The following is a 9,662-nucleotide window of genomic DNA, read 5'->3' as shown; positions in this document are numbered from 1 at the left end:
GTGTGTGTGTGTGTGTGTGTGTGTGTGTGTGTGTGTGTTGTATCTCTGACCCCACCACATTCCCACATGCTAAGGACCCTGCCCTTTTTCCATAGTCCTCTGCAAATTGCCTCAAACTAAAGCCCACCCTCAAACCCGCTCAGTTACGTACTCAATCCCAACTTCCCCTTTATTGGAGGCGTCACCAAAGCTCCGCTCACCGCAGACCACAGCCCCCATCCCCTCCTCTAGCACCCGCCAAGAGGACTCGCCTCTTTCTGAACCCACCCCCAGGCCTCATTCTCTGGAGGAGCGACACCCAGGGAAATTCAACCCCGCCCACCTTAAGCATGAGGCCGCACATGCTAAAGATCATGCCGAGGAGATTCATGTAGTCCGGCGTCGGGTCGTCCAAAGCTGGGTTGCACTCGCTCGGCGGAGGCTTATACCTGCGACATGTTCAAGGGTCAGGAGCGATCAAGTCCCACCAGGGCTGACAACTTGGCCTGGACCCACGGCCACAACCAGAGATGCCTTGCCATGACTTGCTGGACTGCTCACCTCAGCACTTTGTTGGGTCTCCGTGGGTCGGACATATTGTTGGTGGACATTGCGAACTGAAGACCACGCCGTGCCTCTTTCACTGCTAGACCAGCAGCTTCCGGTGTGAGAATGAAGGGTTGCTTTTAGAGTAACACCAGTAGCCTAGCGCTTCTGCTCCCAGGCCCAGGGCAGCTCTCAGCCAGAGAATGGAGAATAAGAAAAGGCCAGAATCGTTCCTGAAAAGTAGGCAGTATGGAAAAAACTGAAAGGAATCTTCAGTATTCCCAACACTGTCATTAACGCGATGAAAATCTGAACACGGAAGTGCCAGGCAGGAAATAGATCCTGGGGGACAATAATAAGGTTACACCCGACCAAGGGCTTTTGAAAGCCTGGAAGCAAGGCAGTCTCAATACAGACACCAGCAATGCGGGTAACAGTCTAATGCGTTTGAAATATGGCTTTTCCTGAACCAAAGCCACGGGCCCCGGAGCTGCCGCAGAAACGGTTGAAGACCCTGGACTGTGGCCAGGGCGCGGTGCGAGCCGTGCGATTTAATGGTAAGCGTCCTCGCCTTCATCCTGGGCCTCCCGCCTCCTGAGGCCCGGAGGTCCCGTAACCCCCTCCTGCTGCTCCTCAGTGGATGGCAACTACTGCCTGACGTGTGGCAGCGATAAAACCCTAAAGCTGTGGAACCCGCTGCGTGGGACGCTGCTGCGGACGTACAGTGGCCATGGCTACGAAGTGCTGGATGCAGCCGGGTGAGTCCGGGGCCAGACTGGGATAAGGAGTGCAGAGGCTAGGATCCTAAGTGGATATTGACCTTCCCTTTCCTGCCCACCAGTTCCTTTGACAACAGCCATCTCTGCTCTGGTGGTGGAGACAAGACGGTGGTGCTGTGGGATGTGGCAACTGGGCAGGTCGTGCGCAAATTTCGGGGTCACGCTGGAGTGAGTACAAGCCAGAAGACCCTCATTAACGTGTGCGTTGTGGAGATCCATATTAGCGCCTAGGTGGTTCCGAGGAAGATCCTTCCATGACAGTCTTCCCCGTGTGCCCATCACCTACATCCATGCAGTTTCCCCAAGGTCTTTTCACCCTTCCTACCAATAGCGTGTGTCCTTGATCTAACGTGCACCTGGAGTCTCCCCTTTATCCCAATCTTCCAAACACCCCTCCTCTAAAGTAGTAATTCCTGTTTCCCAGAAGGTGAACACCGTTCAGTTTAACGAAGAGGCCACAGTCATCCTGTCTGGTGAGTCTAGGGCCTAGACAGCAAGAAACCAGTTGCTGCCCAGAGGCTCAAACCTGACCTCACCTTTATGTTGGCTTTATAGGTTCTATCGATTCCAGTATCCGATGCTGGGACTGCCGTTCTCGGAAGCCTGAGCCAGTGCAGACGCTAGATGAAGCCAGAGATGGCATATCCAGTGTAAAGGTGTCAGACCACGAGATCCTGGCAGGGTGAGTTGGTCCAGGAGCTTACTCCTGCCCTGGTGTCACTGGAGATCATAGTGGACACTGTGTTTTTGAGACGGGGTCTTATGTAACCCGGGGTGGCCTTCAGTTCCTAACCCTCTTGCCTTCACCTCCCAAGTGCTGAAATGATGAGAGTGAGCCATGACACATGGTGGCACAGCCCTGTGATACAGGCACTCAGGAGGCAGAGGCATTCGGATCTCTGAGTTTGAGGCCAGCCTAGTTTACATAGTTGGATTCCAGGATGACCAAGGATATGTGAGAAAAAAATCCTTTTTTTTTTTTTTAAACAAAACCAACAACAAAAACCCACCATGCTGAACCACAGCCTAGATGTTTTGTTTTGGTTTTTTGTTTTTTGTTTTGTTTTTTCGAGACAGGGTTTCTCTGTGGTTTTGGAGCCTGTCCTGGAACTAGCTCTTGTAGACCAGGCTGGTCTTGAACTCACGGAGATCCACCTGACTCTGCCTCCCAAGTGCTGGAATTAAAGGCGTGCGCCACCACCGCCGGGCTCTGTTTTGTTTTTGAGACAGGGTCATTCTGTCCTGGAACTCACTATATAGACCAGGCAATGCTCCCAGCCCCTGCCTCCTGAGCGCTGCACCTCAAAGCCTGGTCCAGCTCTGATAATTTCATTCTGTAAGTCAAAATAAGTAGCCCAAAACCATGGGGGATGAAGAGATGGGGCTATAGTTAAAAGCACTGGCAGCTCTTCCAAAAAAAACCTAGGTTCGGTTCCCACCACCTATATGATGACTTACAACTCTCTGTAACTTAGGTTCCAGAGGATCTACTACCCTTTTCTAGCCTGTGTAGGCACCAGCATGCACATGGCACACAAACATATATGCAGACAAAGCACAGATACACACAAGAAACTTAAACAATAGTGTATGCGCATCTGTATGGGGGAGTGATATGTGCTGGGGGTATCAGCAGGTCAGAGGCATTAAGGTCCTCTAGAGCTGGGGTCACAGGGAGTTATGAGCTACCTGATGTGCCCCACTCAGCTTTTTGCTTTTTCGTTGTTTTTTTGAGACAGAGTTTCTATGTAGCCCTGGCTGGCCTGGAACTCACTCTGTAGACCAGGCTGGCCTGGAACTCACAGAGAACCACCTGCCTCTGCCTCCCGAGTGTGAGATTAAAGGCGTGCACCATCACCACCTTGGCTTTTAAGTTGAGTGTGTGAGCGTGCGTGTGTGCGTGTGCACAGGCATGTGTGGAGGTCAGAGGACAAAGAGTCAGTTCTCTCCTTCAGTGTGTTGAGGCAGTATCTTTCTTGCTGTTTCTACCATACTGTGTACTCCAGGCTAGCTGGCCCTTAACTTTCCAAGAAGATTCTTCTGTCTCACCTCCCATTTCCCCAATAAGAGTGCTGGAATTTTAGATGCCCACTACCTTGTCCAGCTATTATGTGGGTTCCAGAGATCAAAATCAGATCATCAGTCTTGCTTTTTCCCCTGCTGAGCCCTCTCCCCAGCCTAAAGAGATCACTTAACTTCAGTTTGGTGATATAGAACTTTGTTGTGGGTGACTCCACATTGTGCCAGTGCACACTTTAGTAGGCTACACCTGGTTGGCTACTTTCACCTTCCACTTCCACCACTGCTGTTACCTACTCTCTCCATCTCCCTTGTTCAGCACAGGCTGCTTACTGGGAGAACTGTGCAGGCTCTTCCAGTCAAAGAGCTACAATTCCCAGTACTACTGCCTCGCAGGACAGTCAATAAATGTAGCCGTGGGGCCTGGAAGGATTGTTCAGTGGTTTAGGGCACTTGTTGCTCTTGCAGAAAACCAGTTTGATTTCCCACATCTACATAGTGGCACACATCCAGCTGAAACTCCAGTTCTAGGCAATCTGACAGCCTATTTTGCCCTCAACAGCAAACCAGACACACATGGTGCACATACATACATGCATGCAGACAAAATATTCATACATATGAGATAAAAAAAATCCAAAAAAATTCATAAAAATATAAATAAATGCAACCATGAGCCAGACATGGGTGACACATGCCTTTAATCCCAGTACTTAGGAGGTAGAGACAGGTAGATTTCCGAGTTCCAGCTCAATCTGTTCTACATAACAAGTTCTAGGCCAGCCAGGGCTTCACAAAGACAAAAGTTACTAAGTGCGAACTGTGGCAGGTGTGGGGACATCCACCTCCCCAGCAGTGAAGAGGAGGGCAGGGGACCAAGAGTTAAATGCCAGCCTACCTAGAGCTGAGCAGTGGTGGCTCACACCTTTGATCCCAGCACTAGGAGGAGGAGGCAGGTAGACCTCTGACACCAGCCTGGTCTACAGAACAAATTCCAGGACAGTCAGGCCTACAGAGAAACCCTCAAAAACCAAGTAACTGAATGAATGAATGAATGAATGAATGAATGCAGAAATGCGACTGATCTAATTGCAGCAAGAACACGAAGTCATGAGACAGCAGCTTTAGGTGGCAGAAGTGGTAAGATTGTTCATAGTAAAGGCCTGTCATGAGCAACCATCGGTGGGTAAGAGCCATCTAGTGGCAAGCCGGAGGGAGAGCAAGCACTTGTCCCAAGATGATGAATACGTGCAACAGGCAGGAGAGGCTGAAGGAATGGAAGGAACTGGGCCCAAAGGGCTGCAGGAGGCATTTGAACATTTATTTTTCTGAGAGTAGTGAAAAGCCATGTTTCTTTGAGGTAAATACTGGCATGAAGTGGCTGTGCTCTGAAAGTTTCCCCAGTGAGCCAGGTGTGGTAGGACACCTGTACTCCATGAGTTCAAGGACAGCCTTAGCACAGTGAAAGGAGACCATCCAGGCCTGAGTTCCTGTCTCAGAAGGGGTGAAAGCTGCTTAGTGGGTTTTGGCACTAAGGATGGAAGATTACCGGCAAACCCTTCATCCGTGTAAGAATAGGATGGTAGTGGAGCAGGAGGGGTGGAGTCACCCCCTGAGAACAGTGCTTTGGTAACTGTAGTAGGCTGATTTCAGAACCTCCCAGGGAGAGCCCATTTTAAGCTGTCCAGCCCTCTATAAAACAGCTTGCAGAGTCTGCACACTCTGATAGGTGATTCTGGTTTGTGTGTTTGCTGTGCTAGGATGGAACACAAGGCCTTGTGTGTGACACGAAGCCAGCCTGGCCTACAGAGCGAGTTCCAGGACATCCAAGGCTTTACAGAGAAACTCTGTCTTGAGAAAACAGATAATGATAACCTTATAAAATATAGTTCTGCAGTTGGTCAAATGTGCAGATGTAGAACCCAGAGACAGGTAGGGTTGACTGCTGTGCCAGTCAGGAACTGGAAAGCTCCGAGGATTTGGAAAAGAGGGCATGGTTTTTGAGTGGGACCAAGTTGTCCCCTGGACCTGAGTCACAAAGCAGAAGAGCACCTTTTCCTTACTCACACTTTCCTAGATGCCCAGGAATGCGTAGGGGCACAGGCTGGATCTACCTTTCCTTGCAGCTCCGTGGACGGCCGAGTGAGGCGCTATGACCTAAGAATGGGACAGCTCTTCTCAGACTACGTGGGCAGTGAGTGTGGCCCTGGGTCCCAGTGGGACAGTCGAGACAGAAGATGGGGCAGGCAAGAGTACCCTGATTCACCTGCCTGTCACACTCTCTCCCAGGCCCCATCACCTGTACCTGCTTCAGCCGCGACGGGCAGTGCATTTTGATATCCAGTCTGGACTCTACTTTGCGGCTTCTAGATAAAGACACAGGGGAGCTGCTGGGCGAGTGAGTCTGCACGGTTGGCCTCCCCCTCCCCATCCTTCTGAGGCTAAGAGGAACAAGCCTGATTCTACCCACCCTCACTGCTAGGTATGTTGGCCATAAGAACCAGCAGTACAAGCTGGACTGCTGCCTGAGTGAACGTGACACACACGTGGTCAGCTGCTCTGAGGATGGGAAGGTGTTCTTCTGGGACCTGGTCGAGGTAAGCCTTCCCCTTTCACTCCTTGCCAGGGCATCAGCTGTGTGTTTACCTCAAGCACTCCCAGGCCTAAAAAGAACAATGTTGGGTATTTGAGCTGGGACCTGGGGGGGGGGGGGAGTGTGTCTGACTCTGATTCATCCTGCCTCAGCCTCCCAAGCTGGAACTAGAAGGAAGGAAAAGTAGGAAGCGTATTTTAAGAAGGGAAACAGCATATGCTAAAGGACCTGGAGAAGGTGCTGGCTGTAGCTGGTTCCAGGTCAGACAGGGCTGTAAATGCCAAGAGCGAGGAGCCAGTGCCAGCCACTGATTCTGGGCTTACATCATCCAGAAACCCTGATCTGCATATGGGTTCCATATGGCTTTAAACCCCAGATCCTGACATGCCCCAGGTGGGAGATGGACCATTGGCTTAGTGAGGTCAAGGTTCTAGGGCCTCCAGGAAGGAGGTATCAGTGCTGGGGCCAGCCAACAGATTTAGGCTCGGTAAAAGGACTGGAAAAAATAGGAGATCCTTGAGACCAGCTCTTGCTTTGGGAACTAAGGATGGTCTGTCAACTCTCCTGAAGAAAATTCACCTTGAAATGCACACAAAAAGATATTGTTAAGGTAACTACGGGGTAGTGAGGGAAACGACAAAATCGCTGGGTCTGCCAAGTAGACCTGCTAGTACCCAGAGTGTCAGGGAACAGTGAAACGCAGAACAAGACATGCCTGAAGCAAGTGGTGGCTGCGAGAGCAGAACAGGTGCCTTGAGTCTAAGGACAGTGCCGAGCGTCCCCTGAAAGGAAACTGAAGGCTGGGCATGTAGTACATGTGTAATCCCAGCAAGTGGGGCAGCTATGACAGGAAGCCTATTATCTCAGCACTGTATTGCAAATAAAGAAGGGTTTGCTGAGCCAGGCAGTGGTGGCACACGCCCTAAATCCCAGCACTCAGGAGCCACAGGCAGATGGATCTCATGAGTTCAAGATCAGCCTGGTCGGGCTGGAGAGATGGCTCAGAGGTTAAGAGCATTGCCTGCTCTTCCAGAAGTCCTGAGTTCAATTCCCAGCAACCACACGATGGCTTACAACCATCTGTAATGGTGTCTGGTGCCCTCTGCTGGCCTACAGGCATACACACAGACAGAATATAGTATATATAATAAATAAATATTAAAAAAAAAAAGATCAGCCTGGTCTACAAAGTGAGTTCTAGGACAGCCAAAGCTGTTAAACAGAGCCGGGCGGTGGTGGCGCACGCCTTTAATCCCAGCACTCGGGAGGCAGAGGCAGGTGGATCTCTGTGAGTTCGAGACCAGCCTGGTCTACAGAGCTAGTTCCAGGACAGGCTCCAAAGCCACAGAGAAACCCTGTCTTGAAAAAACCAAAAAAAAAAAAAAAAAAAAAAAAAAGCTGTTAAACAGAGAAACCCTATCGAGGGGGGGGGGGCAGTTTGCTGCAAATTTGAGGTCAGCCTGGATTATAGAGCCCTTTGTTAAAAAAAAAAAAATAGTAATAACAATTTTGTCTTGTTTTGGTTTGGTTTTTCGAGACAGGGTTTCTCAGTAGCTATAGAGCCAGTCCTGGAACTCGCTCTGTAGACCAACTAGCCCCGAACTCACAAAGATCTGCCTGCCTCTGCCTCCCAAGGGCTAGGATTAAAGGCATGTGCCACCATTGCCCAGCAAAAAAAGGAAAAAAATTAAAAAGGAAGGTAAGTGAGACTTCCAAGATAATTAGCACTTGGAGGTGGAGTTTGGCCAGATGACATCTGTACTGTTTTGTTTTTCAAGACAGGGTTTATCTGTGTAACAGCCCTAGCTGTCCTGGAACTAGCTCTGTAGACCAGGCTGGCCTCAAACTAATGAGATCCACCTGCCTATGCCTCCTGAGTGCTGGGATTAAAAAGCGTGCACCATCACCCAGCTGACATCTGCAGTGTTTGAGAAGCCACTAGAGGCCGGTGGTAGAACAGTGTTAAGCACTTGCCTAGCATGTGCAAGCCTCAAATCCTTAGCACCCCCCAAGGTACCAGGAACACTCAGACTAGGAAGAAACAGTAAGGGGGTCACAAGGCCAGGGCCTTTCTATGTCCAAGGTTAGAAGCCTCCGGGATTAAGGGTGTGGCTCAGTGGCAAGATTTGCCTGGCATTCTCAGCACCACCAAAAGAAGTCAGGGAAAAGGTGACTGAGGACTTCAGGCTAGATCTCAAGGAGACAGCCTGATCACTAGTAATTGTTCCCCAACATTCATTCCTTAGGGTGCCCTGGCACTGGCCCTGCCCGTGGGTTCTAGTGTGGTACAATCATTGGCTTACCATCCCACGGAACCCTGCCTGCTGACAGCCATGGGGGGCAGCATCCAATACTGGCGAGAAGAGACCTATGAGGCAGAGGGTGGAGCAGGCTGAGGCTTGGGGATCTGACACCAAGCCAAAGGACCCAGACCAACTCACAAGACCTAACAAAGACCATTTATTCTGAAAACGCTGCTGATCAAGGAGTAGGTGGGCCCAGGGAGGGGCTGGTGTATAAAGTTAATAAATAAAGGAACAGCAAATACCCCCAATCTTCACCAATCTTCTTAGTCCTCATTCTTCTCAGTTGTGAAGGCATCTGCCTTTTGGGCAAAAGTCTTAGCAACCAGCAGGGGGAAGACCAGAGAAGCATCAGCATAGACCTGCAGAGAAGCTGTGTGAGCCATGGGACCCATGGCCATAGCCCATAGACTCACCCTAGGCAGCCAGCTTCTACCTTTACTGGCTGAGCATCCATCCGGATCTTGCCCCAAGAGACAGCCTCATCTGGCCGGGCTCCTGAGTCTGAACCATCAAACTCCTGGGCTGTGTTGATGTAGACAGCATAGTCAGCCCCATTCCGCTGTGGGCAGAGGAGAACCTGGTCAGAAGCCAGAGCCAGGGAGAAGGCTGGGGTATGACACAGGAAGGCTTTGAGAGCTTCTAAGAAGGGCCATCTTCAGTGCCTGAAGTGACTGTGCAGGTTTCCAACACAACCACCTCTACATACAAGCTCTTCCTCCATAAGCTAAAATGTACCACTTCTGAGACCCATGCGACAAGTCAGTTAGCTACAGGCAAAGTAAGAATACTGTCTGTACAGGGCTGGAGATATGGCTCACCAAGTAGGGCATTTCATGCTCTGACTGAGGACCTGAATTCAATTCCCATATTTATGTCTGGTGGCTTACAACCATATGTAAGTCAGCTCCAGATGATCCAGTCCCTCCTGGGGACTCCTACACTTTACTCAGAGGTGCACATAGGCACACATGTATCACATAATTAAAAATAAAACCATCTTTAAAAATAGCGTATGAGGGCTGGAGAGATGGCTCAGAGGTTAAGAGCACTGACTGCTCTTCCAGAGGTCCTGAGTTCAATTCCCAGCAACCACATGGTTATTTACCACCACCTGCAATAAGATCTGGCGTCCTCTTCTGGCATGCAAGCATACATGGAAGGAATGTTGTATACATGATAAATAAATAAATAAGTCTTTAAAAAGAATAGCGTATGAATTACCTTCAAGCTATATTCACATTTAAATTCTGGACATGATTTCCTTCTAGGTTTCTGCCCCAAAATATGTATGTAAATATCTCAAATTTTATTTTTTTTTTATTTATTTATTTATTTAGTATACAGTATTCTGTCTGCTTGTATGCCTGCGGGCCAGAAGAGGACGCCAGACCTCATTACAGATGGTTGTGAGCCACCATGTGGTTGCTGGGAATTGAACTC

General features: G+C 49.8%; 3 protein-coding genes across 3 annotated transcripts in view; 1 reads left to right on the top strand and 2 right to left on the bottom strand.

Annotated features, from left to right (window-relative positions):
- The window catches only part of Wdr83os (WD repeat domain 83 opposite strand), a 1,699-nt gene extending 839 nt beyond the window's left edge, over nt 1-860 (bottom strand). The window contains exons 1-2 of the mRNA XM_005366998.3: nt 541-860; nt 323-428 (exon numbers count right to left, since the gene is read on the bottom strand). Of these exons, the coding sequence (XP_005367055.1) occupies nt 323-428; nt 541-590 (156 nt within the window). The 5' untranslated portion in view covers nt 591-860. The remainder of the gene's footprint in view (nt 1-322; nt 429-540) is intronic.
- Nucleotides 861-908: 48 nt separating this feature from the next.
- Nucleotides 909-8,476, top strand: Wdr83 (WD repeat domain 83). Its single transcript, XM_005367001.3, has 9 exons — nt 909-1,082; nt 1,163-1,283; nt 1,367-1,472; nt 1,729-1,777; nt 1,860-1,986; nt 5,450-5,517; nt 5,613-5,721; nt 5,806-5,920; nt 8,163-8,476. The coding sequence occupies exons 1-9, from the start codon at nt 980-982 to the stop codon at nt 8,310-8,312; spliced, it is 948 nt and encodes a 315-aa protein (XP_005367058.1). The 5' UTR covers nt 909-979; the 3' UTR covers nt 8,313-8,476.
- Nucleotides 8,426-9,662, bottom strand: part of Dhps (deoxyhypusine synthase) — a 5,507-nt gene continuing 4,270 nt past the window's right edge. The window contains exons 8-9 of the mRNA XM_005367002.2: nt 8,656-8,781; nt 8,426-8,581 (exon numbers count right to left, since the gene is read on the bottom strand). Coding sequence (XP_005367059.1) covers nt 8,486-8,581; nt 8,656-8,781 — 222 coding nt within the window. The 3' untranslated portion in view covers nt 8,426-8,485. The remainder of the gene's footprint in view (nt 8,582-8,655; nt 8,782-9,662) is intronic.

Source organism: Microtus ochrogaster, unplaced genomic scaffold (assembly GCF_000317375.1).
Source record: "Microtus ochrogaster isolate Prairie Vole_2 unplaced genomic scaffold, MicOch1.0 UNK15, whole genome shotgun sequence".
Classification (NCBI taxonomy): Eukaryota; Metazoa; Chordata; class Mammalia; order Rodentia; family Cricetidae; genus Microtus; species Microtus ochrogaster.
Note: the sequence above shows the minus strand (reverse complement) of the source record. Positions and strands in the feature narration are given on the sequence as shown.

Excerpts from the sequence above, each read along its gene's own strand:
- Wdr83 (XM_005367001.3), top strand. The coding sequence starts at position 980 with ATGGCTTTTCCTGAACCAAAGCCACGGGCCCCGGAGCTGCCGCAGAAA. Across the intron at positions 1,284-1,366 it reads GAAGTGCTGGATGCAGCCGG|TTCCTTTGACAACAGCCATC; the intron begins GTGAGTCCGGGG and ends CCTGCCCACCAG. Across the intron at positions 1,778-1,859 it reads GGCCACAGTCATCCTGTCTG|GTTCTATCGATTCCAGTATC; the intron begins GTGAGTCTAGGG and ends TTGGCTTTATAG.